Source organism: Tachysurus vachellii, chromosome 12, assembly GCF_030014155.1.
Source record: "Tachysurus vachellii isolate PV-2020 chromosome 12, HZAU_Pvac_v1, whole genome shotgun sequence".
In the NCBI taxonomy this organism is placed as follows: Eukaryota; Metazoa; Chordata; class Actinopteri; order Siluriformes; family Bagridae; genus Tachysurus; species Tachysurus vachellii.
In genome coordinates, this window is record NC_083471.1 from 10,812,288 (window position 1) to 10,834,469 (window position 22,182).

At 36.2% G+C, this 22,182-nt stretch overlaps 1 protein-coding gene and 1 pseudogene across 1 annotated transcript; both read left to right on the plus strand.

Annotated features, from left to right (window-relative positions):
• The first annotated feature begins 117 nt into the window (after positions 1-117).
• On the plus strand, positions 118-9,615 carry LOC132854284 (DLA class I histocompatibility antigen, A9/A9 alpha chain-like). Its single transcript, XM_060882568.1, has 6 exons — positions 118-408; positions 4,805-5,050; positions 5,981-6,271; positions 6,445-6,741; positions 6,833-6,999; positions 7,117-9,615. Exons 1-6 carry the CDS (start codon positions 327-329, stop codon positions 7,117-7,119), a joined length of 1,086 nt encoding a protein of 361 aa, XP_060738551.1. The 5' UTR covers positions 118-326; the 3' UTR covers positions 7,120-9,615.
• Positions 9,616-13,585: 3,970 nt separating this feature from the next.
• On the plus strand, positions 13,586-15,481 carry LOC132855040 (class I histocompatibility antigen, Gogo-B*0103 alpha chain-like; annotated as a pseudogene).
• The last annotated feature ends 6,701 nt before the right edge of the window (positions 15,482-22,182 follow it).

The window sequence follows — 22,182 nt, forward strand, 5'->3', positions numbered from 1 at the left end:
GTTTGGAGATATCTTGCCTGTCTTCAAAACTTGAGAACCCTGGTGGTGTATTCCACTAACAGCAGAGTCACAAGCACACGTCAGTGGTTCTAAGGTCAGAAGTTATGTGACGTTCCCGGAAACACACGTTCCGTCTACCGTTAGAAACACATTAGCGAGTTTGACCCAAGCTTCGAAACATCGGTGTCTAAAGAAAAAACCCGAGTTTTACCCCAAAATTCTCGCTTCGGGGTGAAAGATGTGATGACATCACTTCAATGTGTCCCTGCCTGTCGTAAAGGACTTCACCAAATTTGTTTTATGAAATTATTCTGTTTGGTTAAAATATGCACTGTAAGATGTCGGACAGCAGGACTATATTAAAAGTTCTGCTGTTTCTCACATTGTCTGTTTATGTTTCACCAGCAGGTGAGTCAATCGGACAATCGATTCAATTAACTATAAAGTTATATTCTGTAAAATTGGTCAGTTTTGACAGCAGACTTTTCAGTGGTGAAATGAGGAGGTTTGATATTAAAGTGTGTTTATCCGCGTTACTGAAAGTCTTTACACGGTGATTACAGAAACACACACTTGTGTTAATATTATTTTTGTTTATCTAATTCACATTATATATTCACATAATTAGTAGAAGGGTAAAGTTGATTTATACATTTTCTGATTATATAAACACCTACAAAATGGCGGCTGTGACACCGAAGGAATCTTAACCTTTTAACAGTAAAAGATTATAAAACATTTTATCTGTATATTTATGAATGCTATGAACTGTTGTGCTTTAGTTTCGTGAGTTAGTTATGGTGTTTATTTGCCGTTTTTGTAAGTTACGTTGTTTTTTGTTGTGATGGCGCTTGTGGAGTCTCACTTCCTGTTTTCAATCCTTTTGTTCCTAAGTGACTAAAATCCTCACCACTAAAAATCAGATAAATGTGCATGTGTTTTCTGCGTTTGCAGGTAGTTTCCCCGTTTACAAGCGTTTACTAGTTGAATGCTTTTCCGTATTTGCCTGCTCTTCCGTATTTGCCTGCTCTTCCGTATTTGCCTGCTCTTTTGTATTTTCCTGCTCTTTTGTATTTGCCTGCTCTTTTGTATTTGCCTGCTCTTTTGTATTTGCCTGCTCTTTTGTATTTGTCTGCTTTTCCGTATTTGCCTGCTCTTTTGTATTTGCCTGTGTTTTTGTGTATTTCAGTCACCATGCACTGGCTTTTTTCTAGCCACCCTTTCATGAACACCAAACTTGTTTAGTGTGCGTGTGTGTGTGTATATGTATGTATGTATGTATATATATATATATACATATATATATACATATATATATATATATATATATATATATATATATATATATACTTTTGAAACAATCTCACGTTACCTTTATTTTGGTACCAGAATTATTCAAATACAGCTTTGTTGTTTTTTAGATAATTTCAGAATGTCTTTTTTAAGCAAGAGGCTAAAAAATAGGCCTCAGTTTGAACAAGTTAATGATTGTAAAATAGGAAGAATGGATTTTCTCCACCTGGTTACAGAATGTTGGTTTATTTATTTGTTGGGGGAAAATACATATTTACTACAGAATGTTTTTTTAATCATCACCTGAGGTTATATGTTTGTTTCCAAAAGTGGACCATACTATGGATCAGGGGCGGTTCTAGGATTTAATCTTTAGCAGTTTTAGCCCTCAGTGAGAATTTAAAACAGAAGAGTTTTATATTATATATTATATGACTATATAGTAAGCCAAAAGTTATGGTATTATTTAAAATGGCAAAAGTGGACACTAAAAAGTGTGTCCAATGAATGCAGTCATTATTAAAAAAATATGTAGTATTGAATGGATTGTTTGCGTTAATATTTTGTTTGTGCTGTCAACTCTGGTAATTAGAATAGTGAAATTTCACTGGTATTCATATAGATTTTATTTAATGTCAACGCAGTACTATATATATACTATTGCCACACACAAATCTCTGTACATTAAGTTCACTACCATAGCAGAGACATGCAGTAGTAGTACAACTTTTTATAACTGTACCTCCAACAAACTTTTACTTGTGGGATGATATAAAATACATCCTCACAATACATACATTTTAAAATAAATTTCTCCAATTAAATAATGAAAACTACTATGGTGGGCTTATAGAAATATGTTTTCATTTGAAAAACATGCTTTTGTGGGAGTAACAGACCTTCCAAACAATTTCAACACAAATAGCATAACACTGTACAACGTCATGAGTGCCAAATTCCCTGGATTTGTGTTAATTTTTATGATGGTATTATTAAGCTGTATCTCCTGTCTTTCATGGAGGCAAAATGGTCAATAAGTAAGACATCTCTTTCAGCTCACATGTTGCCTCTCTGTCTTCGTCGTCTTCTCTATCTACATTTGTGTCTCTGTTTTGTCTCTCTAAGGCTTCACAGTCGGCCTATCTGTACCTTTCTTCCCTGTCTTCACATGTCATTCTGCTGTCCTTCTCTTCATCTCCATGTACTATGATGAAACATGATATAGTATTAGCATGTCAAGTGTACAGAGACCATATAAAAAATTACTCTCCTATCTATTACTTCTCTTCCTAACAACCTAACACCTTTTATTATTTTAATTGATTATTTTATACATCAATCAAATCAAAAAACACTGAAAGCACTGCTGCAGGGCAGGCTAACAAGGTAAAAACATTATAAAAAAATACCTTCTATAACCGGCTTTCCGCCGATTAACGCTGTAGATAAACGCCTCCAGCTCTGACTGCGCGTTGCTGCTGCGCGTGCCTGTGCTTCTCCGTTCAAATAAAGCAGACAGCTGATGACGCACTATTGAAAGACTACAACACGTGGGTAAAAGTGAAAAAAATCACTCTTGGATCAAACTGATCCAAGCAGGACACGTCATCTTTCCCATTGATGACGTGTCCTGCATTTTAATTTAATTTTTATTTTTGAAAGTAAAAATTATAGTTTTAGTGTGGCTGAGATCACAGACAGTGGGGCTGGAGCCACCCTAAAAAAGGTCTAGAACCACCCCTGCTATGGATGCATTTTCTGGACAATTTTCAAAAGTACAGTCGTGGCCAAAAGTATTGGCAGTGACATAAATTTTGTGTTTTGCAAAGTTTGCTTTTTAAGCTGTTGTGGTGTTCATTTACATTGTTTTTAGATTATTGTGCAGAGTCGTCAGCGAGCTTTAATAATTGTGCAAAGTTTAATTAGCCAAAGAAATGAACTTTTCCCAAAAAAAAACAAAATTCACTTGTTTTTTCCCTGGTATAAAAAAACAGCTAACACCATTTCTCAAATCATATCTTCAGCACTTTAAAAGTGTCATTAAGTAGTAATCAGGTGAATTCACTATCATACTCATTGGATTAGAAGAGCAGACTGATCACTATAAAAGGAAGTTAGAAGCACTTCCAATCATAGTTCTTGTTAGCAGTGGTTACTTCCAAAGAAAGAGGTGCAGCTATCATTGCTTTGCATCAAATGGCCTCACATGCAAGGAAATTGCTAAAATGAATATTGGTCAAGAATGGCAGCAGGTGGGTGTGAGTGCATCTGCATGCACATTGAGACAAAGATTTTTGGACAATGGCCTGGTGTCAAGAAGGGCAGCAATGAAGCCACTACTCTCCCAGAAAAACATCAAGGACAGGCTAAAATGATAAGAGATTGGATTAAATTAGAATAGAAAATACAAGGATTGGACAGCAGTAGACAAATATTTCTCTTTTGAAGCTCCTGACTGTTTGGGACATCTGGAAAATGTGAAAAGGTGAACACTACCATGAGTCCTGTCATGCCAACATTGACCTGTGGGGTTGTTTTTCAACCAAGGGATTGGGATCACTAACATTTCTGTCCAAAAAATCTCGCATGAATTTAATCAATTTGATAACCTACGAGCACTAATAATGCAAGAATGGATCGCCGTTGGTCAGGATTTGGCCCAGAAGTTAATATCCAGCATGCCAGAGCGAATTAGAGTCTTTAAAACGGTTTTCCAGTATACCAAAGAAATGTGGAAAAATAATCTTCAAATACTGAAGCAGTAAACTTTGCAAAACACAATATTTATATCATTGCCAAAACTTAAACTATAAATCAGGTCAAATGAAATCATAAATAATTACTGTTTGCATTTTCGTTTACACAAACTAACAATGTCTGCCAAATTTGTAATGGAAATGAAATTCACTTTCTCAGATTGTTCTGTTCATTTACTTTACATTTAGTTAACTGATAAAAGCAGCACAAATCTGACATCTCCTGTAGCTCTGTTTTTACATTCTGCAGTGTATTGAGACAGAACCAAGTTTTTGTTTTTCACTCTTACAGTAAAGTCAGTGTTGGGCTCATGTTAGCTTCAGTGTTTGTTCTTATTAATAGACATTGCTTACCTTCATAGTAGTTTATATGTGATGAAGCAGCATTATGGCTTTCTCTAGCTTTCTTTTCTTCCTGAGTTCCCGCAGACACCAGGTGTAAAATGACACCATTGTTGTTAAAGCAGTTGAGCACAAGTGCTGTTTTGTTTATAGTGAGAAAGTATTGGTGCAAGTAGCACATAGTACTTCATGGTCACGGCACCACCAAGTGGGAACAAACTCCACTTCCTATCAACTATATATTGAATTGTTTTATATTTATAATTACTGTATAAACGTTATCAATAAGACTTCTTTTGGGTGGGTGTGTGTGCACGCACATGTGCGTTTGTAAATCAGGTGTGCCATATTTATGCAAATGTGTAGTTTTACTATATATGTTAAAAAAATAATAATAATTTAATTTTTTACAGACGCAGACACTCTGCAGTTCTTCTACACTGCTGTCACACCAGGAATAAATGTTACTTCTGTTGGTCTGCTGGATGGAGAACAGTTTGTGTACTACAACAGTAGCATCAAGAAGATGATCTCAAAGACAGAATGGATACAGAAGATCAGTACTTATAATAAAAATTACTGGAACGTAGAAACAGAGCGTGTTAAGGATTATCAGGACACTGTGGATACAGTAATGAAAAGTTTGAATCAAGCTGAAGGTAAAACTCAGATAAATCACTAACACACTGACTAAACCCTGTGTACACACTAGGGATGTGCGTTCTGAGCAGTTTTGTCATTTGAATGACTGTAGCAGGTAATGAACTGATGAAACAGGTTTTTCAGAAAAATAAAAAATAATTCGCCAAAAACCAGTGCAATTCCACCTTCCTCCAGCAGTAGGCACAGAAAATTTACTGACACAGCAGAGTGAATCTTTGTTACAGGCCAAACACAAACACTTTTAAAAAATGTCATCTGTAGCTTAGCAGAAATCACGAACAAAAGCTACTCAGAACTAACAACTGGTATAGATTAACTTGGCTAATAAACTTCTACTCAGTGTTGTAACCTGTATGACTGATTGCTCATGCAGAACAATACAAGCTCACACATTTTAATAAAGAAAATTAGAATATCCACATGCTGTAGGGAAAAGGTCTGGCATGTGTCAGAAATTTGTAGTGTTCAGTATATTTCTGTTTCTTAAAGTTTATTTAGTTTATATAGACTTTAAGAAACACCAATAATATTTATCCAAAGAAATTGTTAATGAAAGAAAGATGAACAAAATATTTCTGGTCTAGAATCAACGTTAGCTGTTGTCCTGTTTCATATATCTGAGATTCCGTTGCAGAAATCTGTAATATCCATTAATAAAAGTCATAAAAGTCTTAGCAATATCAGAGTCTAGAGAGTCAGAGAGAGTCAGAATCAGCTTTATTGTCGGTTCTGCAATATGTCCAGGAGATACAGAGGATGGAATTGTGTTTCTCTCAGTCTTATGGTACAGCAACAAGAAAAATACAACTGACAGAAAGAAAAAAAAATACTTTAGTGTGGCAATTAAACCAACTTTTTTTTCTGTCAGCTTTTTAATTTGCTCTGATTGTGTGTGTGTGTGTGTGTGTGCGTGTGTGTGTGTGCAGGAGATCATACACTCCAGTGGATGCTTGGCTGTGGGCTTGATAACGGCATCGTTAGAGGATATAGTCAGTACCGTTATGATGGAGATGATTTCATCAGTCTGGATCTTAACTGGAACCCGGAATTTGGACGTGGAACCTGGACTGCAGCTAATGAGAAAGCTGAGATCTTTATAAACAAGTGGGACCCTAAAGGAGACCAGGCTAGAATGTGGATGGACTACCTGAAATCTGACTGTATTGATCAGTTAAAGAAGTTTGTGAATCACAGCAGAGAGACTCTAGAGAGGAAAGGTACTGTAAAGTGTGTGACCTGCTCTGTTACTGTAATTACAGCTTAGAGTTGCTCAAACACACCTGATTAATAACACACTCCTTCAGTATGACGCACACACTTTGTTGATGTCATTAGCACATTCAATTATAAATGACAGTTTCAATTTTTGTGTCTCTGTGTGTCTCTGCAGTTCATTCTGAGGTTTCAGTGATCCAGAAACACTCGCCTTCTCCAGAGCTGGTGTGTAACGTTACAGGTTTCTTCCCCAAAGCAGTGAATATCACATGGAGGAAGGACGGAGAGGATGTGCATGAGAACGTGGAGCTCAGAATGTCGTTAATAAACCAGGATGGAAGCTTCCAGAAGAGAAGCATTCTGAAAGTCCCAGCTGAGGAGCTGCAGAAACACACCTACACCTGTGTGATTCAGCACAGCAGCTTGGAGAAGGAGTTAGTGCTGAATGTGAACAAGCAATCAAACACAAAAGGTCAGAAAATCTTTCCTATAAAACTACACAGTTACAGTTAAAGTAATTTACTGATGCAGCAGAGAATAAAGACTATGTGCTGATTTGACAGATGGAGGATCAGATGGAGGGAATATTGGTATCATTTTTGCTGCAGTCATCACGCTCCTTGTTCTTGTTGCTTTTGTTGGAGTGTTCACCTGGAAGAAGAGAAAAAGTTCTGGTGCAGAAAAACCCCATGATGTTCAACAGAACGGAACTGAGATAGATCCCCTAAAGGTGTGTTAAAGTACATATTTTGATATTTATAGTACATTTAATATATTTACAGTTACAGTGAAACGTTGTTGGTTGACAGTTTGTTTAATAAGTGTCTGATCATCATCTGTCTTTTAGTAAACCAGGAAGTGAGCCTCCACACTGAAGAGCAATTTCCTGTCCAGGTTTTCCTCTACTGAAGCTTCCATTCAGGGTGTGAAGAGTGAATACAACATGGACATAATGACATAATGAGACATAATGACAGTGTGAGAAAAAGCAAGTTCTGTACAGTGCTGTTTTTGTCCTCCTTAAACCGTAGACTTTATCCAAACAGAAATAAACAATTTCATGTATAAAAATTGGTTAAATACTTTGACAGTGACACACTGGAGTAAATCATTACATCGTTTAACGTGGAGCAAATCTGCAGGAGCAGCGAAACTTTAGATTAAAAAAATAAAAGCTTTCACTTTTGACAGGTTTCTGCAGCGAGTTTCTAACATAAAAACCAGAGTCTCATTGTCATACTTGAGATTTTTATAGAACTCAAGCAGGACCCGTGTTAATATAGGATCAGCTTTTTTATGTTTATGTACAAAATAGATAAAAGTTTATGTACAAAATAAATAAAATTCATTATATCATAAAACAAAACCGGGGGGCATGGTGGCTTAGTGGTTAGCACGTTCGCCTCACACCTCCAGGGTTGGGGGTTCGATTCCCGCCTCCGCCTTGTGTGTGTGGCGTTTGCATGTTCTCCCCGTGCCTCGGGGGTTTATTCTGGGTACTCCGGTTTCCTCCCCCGGTCCAAAGACATGCATGGTAGGTTGATTGGCATCTCTGGAAAATTGTCCGTAGTGCGTGAGTGAAGGAGAGTGTGTGTGTGTGTCCTGTGATGGGTTGGCACTCCATCCAGGGTGTATCCTGCCTTGATGCCCAATGACGCCTGAGATAGGCACAGGCTCCCCGTGACCAGAGAGTAGTTCAGATAAGCAGTAGAAAATGATTGAATGAATGAATAAAACAAAACCATCTTTATTTGCCATTTGCTGTGGGTATAACTGAGTGATATACCATTATTTATATTACACCTTGTTGGAAAATAGATGGTATATACATAATGATGCTTCAGATGTTACTGTGCTCACATTATGTAGCATCCGTGTACATACAGAGATAATACTGCTATATTTACAGTATCTTTTACTAACAGAATACGGCTTTCTATCAATTAAAGTTCATAATATTAAATCAATTACACTTACTTGCGTTACTGCAAGTCTTTGAGCCTGCAACATGTGCACACGCATCAAGCCTTCTGTTTCCAGTTGTTTATCCGCAGCAACGTTACGACCTCTGCCTCTAACGTTACCTCTCGAGTTCTAGGTGTTGAACGTCGTCTTCCGCGTGAAACGGAGCTAAACCTTTCACGATACAACACACAGTACTACAAAAACACATTTGACCTGTATTACCATAGTATTACTCATTAAATTCATTTATTGATAAAAATATCCCCTCGGCCAGCTGCCCCTGCAGGTTCCGCCATAATAGTTGTCTGGGTCGTGTAATTATGTGTGGGGCGGAGCTATCAAAACAGGAGTGACACCCATGTGGGTTAGGGGCGTGTTTGTTCAATCAGATTTTTGATCCTTTCCTCTTTTGTGTCCAGTGGATCAGGTACAGCAGTGTTCACTAAGATTTATTCTTATTGCTTTTTAAAATTGTGTTGAATATTGTAAATGTGTTACAAACCAAGTCACTTACAATGCCTTCTTTTGAACCAATGTTGTGTCAGTCAGCTGTATGGTCTGGTCTTTATCAGCAATCAGGTCTGTGCTGAGCTCGGAGTTTGCGATGACCCATTGGCCCCCGAGGAGCTCTCAGTTGCACTATTGTAAACTTTTGTAGGAAGGACATTATTCACATTTACACTATCTACTGTAGAGTGTCACCCAAATGAGGATGGGTTCCCTTCTGAGCCTGGTTCCTCTCAAGGTTTCTTCCTCAAATCATCTTTTCCTTGCCGCTGTCGATCCGGTTTGCTCATTAGGGACAAGAATAGATATATAGTATTTTAAATTTTAAGTTAATCTTTTTAAATTAATTTTAAACTTCAATTGTATATATTCACTTATTTACTTTTATGTTTTTTTTCTTCTTCTCGTTATTATTATATATGTATTTCCTTTTCTCTCTCTTCTGTTTCCATACTCCTGTGAAGCTGCTTTGAGACAATGGGAGATTGTTAAAAGCACTATACAAATAAGTTGAATTGAATAGAACTTAGCACCTTTGTATATATTTGTAAATTTGTAAAATAAATGTTACACTACAGGAATTGCACAAGGACTCCATTTAAAAATAAAAATGACATAAGGAAATGTCACTCTTATTAAATATTTTGTTTTATTATTATCAAGTATAATTTGTATGTCAAGAGAAACTCATTGTTTATATATGTTCAGTCATAATTAAGTCACAGTTACATTACCAGTCTCATATTGAAAAGTTCTGCAGACTTTTATCAAAAATGATATACATCAACTTTTAACTATGACACAAGTGATCTATTTTTTAGCAAGATAGAGCCCTTTATTCCTTGTATAAATAATAAAAATTCTTTTAACAAAAGCCCAGCACCTGATGGTTTGCCTTTTGAGTTTTTTTGGGACGATATAAGTGAATTCATTTTAAATGTATTTAATGAATGTTCTGTAAAAGGAGAACTTACAGAATCAATGAAACAGGGAGTAATTACTCTGTTTCCAAAACCTTTAACTGGTGCTATCATGCTGCTTAACTCTGATTACAAATTATTAGCGTCTTTATATGACAATAGATTAAAACCATGTTTGTAGGAAATAATATCTATCACCCAGTCTGGATTTATGACGGGGAGAAATGTCATTACTGTGCCTTGGATTATTCAGATTTAGTAAATGAGGAAGCTCTTATTTTGTTTTTGAGACTTTTGAGACCATCAAGCACAATTTTATGTAACAGACCCTTAATCATGTTGGATTTTACCCAACCTTTAAAAATATGATGCACACATTTTATAATAATATCTCAAGTAGTGTTTCTTAATCCATTGGTACATTTTCTTCTTTTGTTGTCCAAAGAGGAATTTGACAGAAAATTCTGTTTTAATTTTTTTCTGTAGCAGAAACTTTATAACAGATCTTTATATCAAGTCAAGTCAAGTCAAGTCACTTTTATTGTCACATCACCACAGCACGTGGTGCCTTGGTGAGTGAAATTCTTAGGAGCAAACTCCAGAAATTGCAGAACAGTTATACAGATAAAGATATAGATAATGAGTTGACATGTGAAAATGTTTGTCAGACACTCTAAAAGTAAAATTATGGCAGTACACCACAGAGGACTCGTGTATATCTGGGATACAGATTAAACAGTCAGAGAGTTACTTGAGGATCATAATTAATAAATCAGCCTCAGAGAGAATTACAGAAAATGTCTTACAAATATTACAAAAGGCAAGAAATCTGTTTAGTTGTCGTTTCCATGAAATGTATCTATATTCTTGAGTGTTGATCTCCAAAGCTGAAGGGATTTCCAGACTTGTAAACCCTGTATTATCTCTTTATGTAGACTCTAATATGTGTTCCACAATTGACAAAATTTTATTTAAATTAATCTTTAGAGAAAAGACAGAGTATGTTAAAAGAAAAACAATAATTAGAAGAGTATCAGAAGGTGGATTAAATGCTTTAGATTTAAACACTATTAACTACCGTATGTCTTTAAAATTTTCAAGCACTGTCTTTGTGAGAATAATTTTCTTTATCCTCAATGTTTTCTTTAAAAATGTGATGGTCTTCATTTTTTACTTGCCTGTGATTTTAAATGCACTAAACTCTCCATTAAACAGTTTATCATTCTACATACTTTTCCATACTACAAAACATTCTAGAGTGAACAATCAATTGATTCATGAATCCAAAACTGTATATTTTCTCAACATATTTAAGCATTACTCACGTCAATTCTTTTAGTGTTAGTGCTACATACTGAGCCGTTCATTGTCTTTGCTGTCTATAGTTTTCATGTGTGTTTGACCTCATTTTATTTATTCGGTTTCTTGCTTTTGGATTGTGTATTTCGTATTTGTTTGCTACATGGACTGTCATTACTGTGCCTTGGATTATTGCCAAGATCTTTGACCCTGATCTTTGACCCTGCTCATGCTTTCTGTTTTGTCTTCCTTGTGTATCTCATTGAAGTCAGCAAATGGATATAAACCCTGGTGTCTCGCACAGATCTTTACAGTTGGACAGAGGAATGTGAGTACATACAAGTTACTGATGATCTGTGGTTGGAGAAACTGTAGTTTTTATATCATCACAGTAATTCATTCATTCATCTTCTACCGCTTATCCGAACTACCTCGGGTCACGGGGAGCCTGTGCCTATCTCAGGCGTCATTGGGCATCAAGGCAGGATACACCCTGGACGGAGTGCCAACCCATCGCAGGGCACACACACACACTCTCATTCACTCACACAATCACACACTAGGGACAATTTTCCAGAGATGCCAATCAACCTACCATGCATGTCTTTGGACCGGGGGAGGAAAACGGAGTACCCGGAGGAAACCCCCGAGGCACGGGGAGAACATGCAAACTCCACACACACAAGGTGGAGGCGGGAATCGAACCCCGACCCTGGAGGTGTGAGGCAAACGTGCTAACCACTAAGCCACCGTGCCCCCCCTCATCACAGTAATATAATATAATATAATATAATAAGCGTGTGGCTAAATTCTAATGCATTTTTCTAACATAGAATAGGCGAAATACGCTACGATCACACGTACAAGGACAAAGTGACCAAAGACCATTCACTTTCACTATAATGCAGCCCAGTGACGTGACAGAGATGCAAACTTAATGCAAACATGGTTACTAGTTACAAGCACACATTCGGAATTTATGTGACTTCCCAGAAAGATTTCTCGCCACACCTGCAGTCCTGCTTTGAGGTGAACGATGTGAGGACTTCACTCCAATGTGTCACCGCCTTTATAAAGAAGTTCACCAAATTTTAATTATTAATTATTTTAATATTATTGTTTTGTTTGGTTAAAACCTGCACTGTATGATGGAGGACAGCAGGACTTTATTAAATGTTCTGTTTTCTCACATTTACTCTTCAAGTTTTATCAGCAGGTGAGTTAGAAACGTAAAAGATCAATTAAGTATAAAGCTTTATTCTGTAAAAGCTGGTCAGTTGTGACAGCAGACTTGGGCTTATATTTCCCAGTGTGTGTTTACCTTTGTGTGTATTCGACTGTGACTGTGTGTGTGGGTCTGTCAGTCACTGTGACTGTGTTTCAACCTACATATGAAACTGATGGTCATCAGCAAATCACTGACATTGTGCAAGTGTAAGAATTAATGCTGGTAGGTTATTACACCAAATATTGATTTGATTCAAATTTTTCTCTGTTTGTGTAAGGACTCTGCCCGGACTCTGGCCACGTGCGTTTGTTTACGTTTCTCGTCACGTGTCTGCCCCGCCTTCGTCTGCTCCTCCCTGTCATCACACCTGATCCTTATTGTGTCATTGTCCTTTTTTGTATTTAACTGTGCCGCGTTGCCTCGTGCAGCGTGGCATCTACTGTGGTCTTAGTTCTGTTTAGTCCCGTCTTGAGTCTGTGTTCCTGTTTTGTGTTTTGTCATTAAACCCTGTTTATTTATGCTATCCTGCGTTTGGGTCCGCTCTGTTCCGTGTTCATTACAGTTTGCTTACTATGCTTTTTGATAAAAATAAAGTTAGGTCCATATATATTTGGACACAGGCAGAATTTTCATAGTTCTGGCTCTGTATGTCACCATAATAAAATTCAAATGAAACAATCAAGATTACTTTGAATTGCAAACTTTCAGCTTTTATTCAAGGGGTTGAACAAAAATATCAAGTACAAATTCAAGGAACTGCAACCATTTTATACACAGTCCCTCATGCTTTCAGGGACTCGAGTGTAATTCAACCAAATTAATGTAATCGTAAATAAAATGTTCATTTCTAATAGTTTGTTGACATTCCTTTGTAGGCAGTGACTGCCTAAAGTCTGGAACCCATGGACCAAAGATTCATTAGATCCTCCTCAAACACACTTCATCAGATTCAGAAGGTTTTGTTGTTAAGCAGTGTTTCCATGCCAATGTGATAGATAATTAGGATTACAATTCCACTTTTAACAGAAGGTGTGGCCTAAGGTGAGATTTAATTCATTCAGAGCACTGTCATAGCGCCACCAACTGGCAATTGGATATGAAGCGTCTAAATCAAACCTTTCAAAACATGACACAACATATACATGTCACTGTAATTGGGTTAAATTCTTGTTTGATATTTACTCGTGTGTGTGTGTGTGACATGTGTGCCTTTTTTATAGAATGTATGCAAATGGGAGGCTTTACTTTATATGTGTTTAAAAATCTTCATTTAATCATTTACAGACACACACTCTCTGCAGTTCTTCTACACTGCTGTAACACCAGGAATAAATGTCACTGCTGTTGGTCAACTGAATAGAGAACAGTTTGTGTACTATGACAGGGGCATAAAGGAGATGATCCCAAAGACAGAGTGGATACAGAAGATCAGTGCTGATGATAAAGATTATTGGAACAGAGAAACAGAGTGTGTTGAGGATTATCAGGACACTGTGGCTACAGTAATGAAAAGCTTGAATCAAGCTGAAGGTGAAACTCAGAACTTACACACACTAATCACTAACACACTGACTAAACCCTGTGTACACACTAGGGATGTGCGTTCTGAGCAGTTTTGTCATTTGAGTGACTGTAGCAGGTAATGAACTGATGAAACAGGATTTTCAGTAAATAAATGAAAAAATAATTCTCCAAACCCCAGTGCAATCCCACCTTCCTCCAGCAGGAGGCACAAAAGCTTTACTGAAACAGCAGAGTGAATTCTTGTTACAGACCAAACACACAAACACTTGGAAGAAATGTCATCTGTAGCTTAGCAGAAATCACGAACAAAAGCTACTCAGAAATAACAACTGTAATAGATAAACTTGGCTAATAAGCCTGTATGACTGATTGCTCATGCAGAACAATATAAGCTCATACATTTTAATGAAGAAAATCAGAATATCTACATGCTGTGGGGGAAAGTCTGGCATGTGTCAGAAATTTGTAGATTTCAGTACATGAAATATAACATGAAGATGTTTGAACACTACAGTAGAGGTGTTCTGTTTGAGATTACATATACTTCATATCCTTTTCTCCCTAAAATCTGAACAGTCTACTCAAACTAAAAGCCTAAATAAACTATAAGAAACACCTAGAATATTTATCCAAAGAAAATATTTCTGTCCCAGAATCAACATTAGATGTTGTCCTGTTACATATATCTGAGATTCTGGTGCAGAAATCTGTATAATCCAGTAATAAAAGTCTCAGGAATATCAGTGTGTGTGTGTGTGTGTGTGTGTGTGTGTGTGTGTGTGTGTGTGTGTGTGTGTGTGTGTGCAGGAGATCATACACTCCAGTGGATGCTTGGCTGTGGGCTTGATAACGGCATCATTAGAGGATACAGTCAGTACCGTTATGATGGAGATGATTTCATCAGTCTGGATCTGAACTGGAACCAGGAACCTGGAAGTGGAACCTGGACTGCAGCTAATGAGAAAGCTGAGCAGAGAGACTCTAGAGAGGAAAGGTACTGTAAAGTGTGTGACCTGCTCTGTTAATGTAATTACAGCTGTTACTCAATCTCTCAACATACAGTATATACACACACAGACAATGATTGTATAGACACTTCAAAACACACACTTGATTGATAACACACTCCTTTAGCATGAATCACGCACTTTGATGATGTCGTTTACAGATAAAATTATAAATCTGACAGAGTGTTTTAATATTTCTTTCTCTGTGTCTCTGCAGTTCATTCTGGGCTTTCAGTGATTCGGAAACACTCACGTTCTCCAGAGGTGGTGTGTCACGCTACAGGTTTCTTCCCCAAAGCAGTGATGATCTTCTGGAGGAAGGGCGGTGAGGACGTGTATGAGGACGTGTAGCTCAGAGAGACGTTACCCAACCAGGATGGAAGCTTCCGGAAGAGAAGCATTCTGAAAGTCCCAGCTGAGGAGCTGCAGAAACACACTTGCACCTGTGTGATTCAGCACAGCAGCTTGGAGAAGGAGTTAGTGCTGAATGTGAACAAGCAATTAAACAGAAAATCAAACAAAAAAGGTCAGAAACACTTTCCTTTTTTTCCCCCAGTAAAAGCTGATTTACTGATGCAGCAGAGAATACTCTGTGCTGATTTAACTGGTCCAGGATCAGGTGGAGGATCAGATTAATTGAACGTTGTTCCGGTTGTGGTCCTTCTTGTTCTCGTTGCTGTTGGAGTGTTTGTCCGGAAGAGAATTATGGTGCAGAAAAACCCCATGAAGTTCACCAGAACAGAACTGAGATACATCCCTTGATTTAAACATGTGTTAAAGTATATATTTTGCTATTTATTTTACATTTAATATATTTACAGTTTAATTTATGAAAGCAGTATTGACTGTTCTCTCAGCTCACTGAATTTATATAGAGTGGAACGTTGGTTGTTTTCTGAAGATCAGTTACAGAAGACAGTTTGTTAAATAGATCATCATCTGTATTTTAGACTCCACACAGTGACGGTAATGCACATTTTCAGTCTTTATCAGAGCTTATGGACTTTATCAGTAGGAGGGGATTTATTACTGTGGATAAAAGTACAAGCTTAAAGATAATTTATATTTTCACCTCTACTGAGAAAGATCAGAAGTGTAAGGGCAGCAGCTGAGTCACTACACAGCTTTATTTTTAAAATTGGTTAAAACAAATACATAGAAATCAATCATTAAAAATCATTGAATCATTTGTTAGCAAACAAAAAGCCCAAGCATTTTGTAATAACATTTAATAACATTTTCTTCCTAATCTCACTGAAGTGTAATGAGATCCATATTTTCCACAGTCCCAGTTTACTGAGTAACATTTACACAACACGGCTTTCTAATTCATTGGTAGTTTAACAATAGGCCTAAACTCGCCTTTTAATGAAAACTGAACAGAGTTTAGACATAATGACAGTGTGAGAAAAAGCAGAACTTTAAATACAGTGCTGCTGTTGTCCTTAAACCATAGACGTTATCAGAAATAAACAAGTTCATGTATAAAATTTAAATCTTTTATCTAGATCGGGGGTGTCAAACTCATTCACAGTGGGCCAAAATACAAAACTGAGATGATGTCACGGGCCAAACTGAATATTTATTGAAATATTAACTGCAACTGATATGTAATGTTCAACCTTTTTTATATGGAAACAAACTTTAGTTTTGCTTGAACACAGGATTTGGAACAACCAGAGCTTGATATTACAAACACATAAGAAATTAAATTTGAAACAAAAGACACATCAGTGGTGTTTATTTCTTATTTAAATAAATAAAATAAATTATGCCTCTAACTGTATCATTGTAAGTTCCTTTTTGAAGTGGAACTTTTTCAAAACCAACAACTTCTTATGTTATATTTTTTCGTAACAGACACGTTAGCTCCGCCCACAAGACAAACAGGTCTGTCCTTTATATTCGTGAACAGATAATCTGCCTCCCACCTGTCTTGAAAGCTCCTATTGTCCATCTTTCGTTTGGCCATTTTTGTGGAGGGTGGAGTTAACTTGCCCGATGTGACTGTAGCATGGTTGTTAACGACTGTCAACAGAGAATGAGGTGCGCTTGCTGTTCGTGACCACGCGTCAATACAGTGGCAAGGCATTCTGGGATTTGTAGTATTAGCGGAACATGCGGCTAGCCAGCTGTAATGCACATTTGATATTATCTCGGCCCGCGGGCCTGAGTTTGACATATGTGATCTAGACAGTGACACACTTCGTCTAAAAAAAAAAAAAGAAAACGTCACAGCATTTAACATGAAGCAAATCTGCAGAAGCAGTGAAAACACATTGGATTAAAAACAAAAGCTTTCACTTTGACAGAGAGGTTTCTGGAGTGAATTTCTAACAAAAACCAAAGAGTCGTGTCATATTTGGCAGCTGATTTTTATAGAACATTGTCATATGTTTGGATTTAAAGATAGAATCAGAATACAGTTTACATAAAGAACAGCTACAGCGGGTAAAATAACTATTGAACACGTCAACATTTTTCTCTGTAAATATATTTCTCTTTTGAAAGGCACAACAACGCCTGTACTTCTTGAGGAGTCTTAAGAAAGCTCATCCCTCTCCAGGGATTTTAACGAGTTTCTACCGCTGCATCATCAAGACCATCCTGACCAACTCCATCAGTGTATTGTACGGAGGCTCCATTGTGTGTGAACATAAATCCCTGCAAAGGGTGGTCAAAATCGCCCAACGTATTACTGGCACCCAACTACTTGCCATAGAGCACCTTCACCTCAGTAGATGTCTGTGCAGAGCTCACAATATCAACAAGGACCCTTCACATCCCAGTCACAAACTGCACTAATTTATTTATGTGTATCTTTACATACCTATACATATTTATACAGTACATACATATATATATACATATCTATACAGTACATACATATATATATATATATATATATATATATATATATATATATATATATATACATACACACATACTTACTATATATATATACATATATACACATATATATACGTATATACGTATATATATGTGTATATATATATATACACACATATATATATATATATATATATATATATATATATATATATGTATATATATATATATACACACACACACACATACTTACTTATTCAGCTTACTTATTCATGTGTATCTTTACATACCTATACATATCTATACAGTACATACATATATATATATATATATATATATATATATATATATATATATATATATATATATATACATACACACATACTTACTATATATATATACATATATACACATATATATACGTATATACGTATATATATGTGTATATATATATATACACACATATATATATATATATATATATATATATATATATATATATATATATATATATATACATACACACATACTTACTATATATATATATACGTATATACGTATATATATGTGTATATATATATATACACACACACATATATATATATATATATATACATATATATATATATATATATATATATATATATATATATATATATATGTATATATATATATATACACACACACACACATACTTACTTATTCAGCTTTTCACTTCACTTTTTTTATGCCATAACCTTATAACCTTCTACTTCTTGTTCCTTTACAACAGTGACTGCACATTTTTTCAATGCCATAGCCTTAGAACCATTTACTTGTACTTTTCAACAATGTCCACACATACATCTATCTATATATCTATCTATCGATCTATCTAAAGGTGCAGTTGACATCAAATTTTTACCAGATTTCAGTAACAACCCAAGTAATCTATAGATACAAAAAAAATAATAAATTAAATCATGTATAATAAAATGGAATAACACACAGGGAAAATGTATTGAAATTTATTTAATACATTGTACAAGAGCCTTTGTTGTTAATAACAGCTTCAAGATGCCTCCTGAATGGAGAAGCTAGTCACATGCATCGCTCAGGTGTGACTTTGGCCCATTCTTCCACTCAAACAGTCTTCAGATCTTGAATGTTCTGTGGGCCTCTTCTATGAACTCTGATCTTTAGTTCTTTCCATAGATTTTCTATTGGATTCATGTCAGGTGATTGGCTGGACCATCATTTGGGACTGCACCAACTAATACTAAATTCCACTGACATGGGGCAGGGTTGCTTTCTAATTACTGATAGATTTCAGCTGCTGTCTTGGCTTTCATTGGCTTTTTGCACCTCCCTTACTTCATGTGTTCAATACTCTTTCTCTGTGTTCATTCCATTTTATAACACAACTTAATTTCTTATTTGATTTGTTGTCTCTGTATGTATGAATTACTTAGGTTGTTACCGACATCTGGTTAAAATATGATGTCAACAGCACCTTTAGAAATATATTTACTGAGACAAATGATAACAGGTGCAATAATTATTTTACCCACTGTATAATGTGACAGATTAAAAGTTACAATACAATACAATACAATACAAGACAAGTGTGAGGAGAGAAAATCAGCTGTAACGTTTCAGTAGCTGATTGAGTCGTAGCAACAATTCACTGTCATGTACATGTCACTGCTGTACTGAGAATCTCACAGCAATTCTGGACTTTTCACTGATTGTACAGAGCAATTCAATTCAGTTTATTTGTATAGTGCTTTTTACAACTGACATGGTCTCAAAGCAGCTTTACAGAACATAAACAAAGAACAAAAGGTTATTATAAAGAATAATATAAAGATTAATAGAATACAAAATACAAGATTAATATTAAATATATTTAATTGTGTTTGTGTTTATCCCCAATGAGCAAGTCTGAGGCGCCTCATGCAGTAGTGGCAAGGAAAAACTGCCTAGAATGGAAGGAAGAAACCTTGAGTGCATTTTCAAACTGGAGTGTATCAGAAATTCAGCTAGTTCTGTTGTGATTGAGATTAAGTTAAATTGTCTGGCAGTGTGCAGGACATGTGGCTACAATGATGGACTGGAGGCCCAGGAAGGGTTTCCTTATAACAAATTCATTATTAGTTTTTCTTAAAGACACAAACTTCATGTGTACAACATCCAGCTCTATGTAGAGTTTCTTCTCTGTGCTTGGTTTTTTTATATATTGGTATATATCTGTTATATATTTAGTCCAGTGTGGTTTAATGTGGTGTTACATCACTCCCTGTTTCATTGTTCTTTTTTAATTCTTCTCAGAAGTAAAATTCTTGTTACTAAACTTCTAAACTGGATCAGATTAAATCAGATTTCTGATCTTTTCCGCTTTTTTGTCCAGTGGATTATTTGCAGCAGCATTCACTGAGAGATTTATTTGTATTTCTTTTTAAAATGTAAATTTGTGTTTTTACTATTTTTAATGTTTTAAAAACCAAGTCACTTGGCACCTTTGTATATATTTGTAAAATAAATGTTAAATGTAAAGGAAAAAATAAGAACGCATTTTAATTACATTTACTTACTGAAGAGTTTTCAATCTGAACAGTCTGATCTGGAGCTCAGAGACTTCATTTGATTGATTTATTTAAGTACTAAATGAAGAACTTTGTGAAGATGATGGTCATACATACATAGATACATGGATATATTACGGTGGCCGAGAAGTGCAAAACATTTTTGTTATCATAACATAATGTTAACATGTTAACATGCAAACATAATTTTTTATGGAGAACGTTTTGTTAACATGCAAACATAATTTGTTAATGTGTTTTGGGATTTGTTAATGTGTTTTGGGATTTGTTAATGTGTTTTGGGATTTGTTCATTTGTTTTCGGATTTGTTAATGTGTTTTCGGATTTGTTAATGTGTTTTTGGATTTGTTAATTTGTTTTCAGATTTGTTAATGTGTTTTCGGATTTGTTAATGTGTTTTCGGATTTGTTAATTTGTTTTGGGATTTGTTAATGTGTTTTGGGATTTGTTAATTTGTTTTCGGATTTGTTAATGTGTTTTCGGATTTGTTAATGTGTTTTGGGATTTGTTCATTTGTTTTGGGATTTGTTAATGTGTTTTCGGATTTGTTAATGTGTTTTTGGATTTGTTCATTTGTTTTCAGATTTGTTAATGTGTTTTCGGATTTGTTAATTTGTTTTCGGATTTGTTAATGTGTTTTCGGATTTATTCATTTGTTTTGTACTTCCCGGCCACCGTACCATATCGCTCTTTGCTCTGCACCTTCAGAGCTACAACACCGCTCGACTGGTCCCACCATCTCTCAGGGTAAGATGTAAACATACAACAAGACTCTTCTGTTCTGGCACCAAGGTGGTGGAATGAACTTCCCCTAGGGGCACGGTGGCTTAGTGGTTAGCACGTTCGCCTCACACCTCCAGGGTTGGGGGTTCGATTCCCGCCTCCACCTTGTGTGTGTGGAGTTTGCATGTTCTCCCCGTGCCTCGGGGGTTTCCTCCGGTACTCCGGTTTCCTCCCCCGGTCCAAAGACATGCATGGTAGGTTGATTGGCATCTCTGGAAAAATTGTCCCTAGTGTGTGATTGCGTGAGTGAATGAGAGTGTGTGTGTGTGCCCTGCGATGGGTTGGCACTCCGTCCTTGGTGTATCCTGCCTTGATGCCCGATGACGCCTGAGATAGGCACAGGCTCCCCGTGACCCGAGGTAGTTCAGATAAGCGGTAGAAGATGAATGAATGAATGAATGAATGAATATTTCTTATGGGGGCACGGTGGCTTAGTAGTTAGCACGTTCGCCTTGTGTGTGTGTGGAGTTTGCATGTTCTCCCCGTGCCTCGGGGGTTTATTCTGGGTACTACGGTTTCCTCCCCCGGTCCAAAGACATGCATGGTAGGTTGATTGGCATCTCTGTAAAATTGTCCCTAGTGTGTGATTGCGTGAGTGAATGAGAGTGCGTGTGTGCCCTGCGATGGGTTGGCACTCCATCCAGGGTGTATCCTGCCTTGATGCCCGATGACGCCTGAGATAGGCACAGGCTCCCCGTGACCCGAGGTAGTTCGGATAAGCGGTAGAAAATGAATGAATGAATAATTTCTTTTATTGCAAATTCAAAGATGCTAATCAAACACAGCTATGTATACATTACACAAAATGTATCAACACATCCAACCTTAACTGACCAGATGTATGAGAATAGATATAAAAAAAAGCAGAAACAGAACAAGTAAAGAAAAGAGGGTTCTAAAAAAATAAATAAATAAATAAATAAATAAATAAAAAGAAAAATAAACACATCAAAACAAGTATTAATCACGTTACATGAAAGATCTCATCATATCTCTTCAAAAAAGAAATACATTTTTTGTTATTAATTACTCTCAGTGATTTAATTAAATGTTCTACTACACATAAGAACTCTATAAAAGTAGGTATTTTCTTAAGAAATCTTTGTGAAAATAGAACGTTGCCACGAGGATAAGAAAGTTAACAGTTGGCTTTTCAAAAAAGCAAACAATATCCTTAATGTGAAAAACACCATTCACGTTAACTTTAGAAAAACAATAGAGACTCAAATCTTTCCAGAAGAGTGA

What these genes read in the sequence shown, in the direction of transcription:
- LOC132854284 (XM_060882568.1), top strand. Translation starts at nt 327, where the DNA reads ATGCACTGTAAGATGTCGGACAGCAGGACTATATTAAAAGTTCTGCTG. An exon ending in TGTTTATGTTTCACCAGCAG is followed by an intron (nt 409 to 4,804) that starts GTGAGTCAATCG and finishes AATTTTTTACAG; the next exon opens with ACGCAGACACTCTGCAGTTC. An exon ending in AGAGACTCTAGAGAGGAAAG is followed by an intron (nt 6,272 to 6,444) that starts GTACTGTAAAGT and finishes GTGTCTCTGCAG; the next exon opens with TTCATTCTGAGGTTTCAGTG.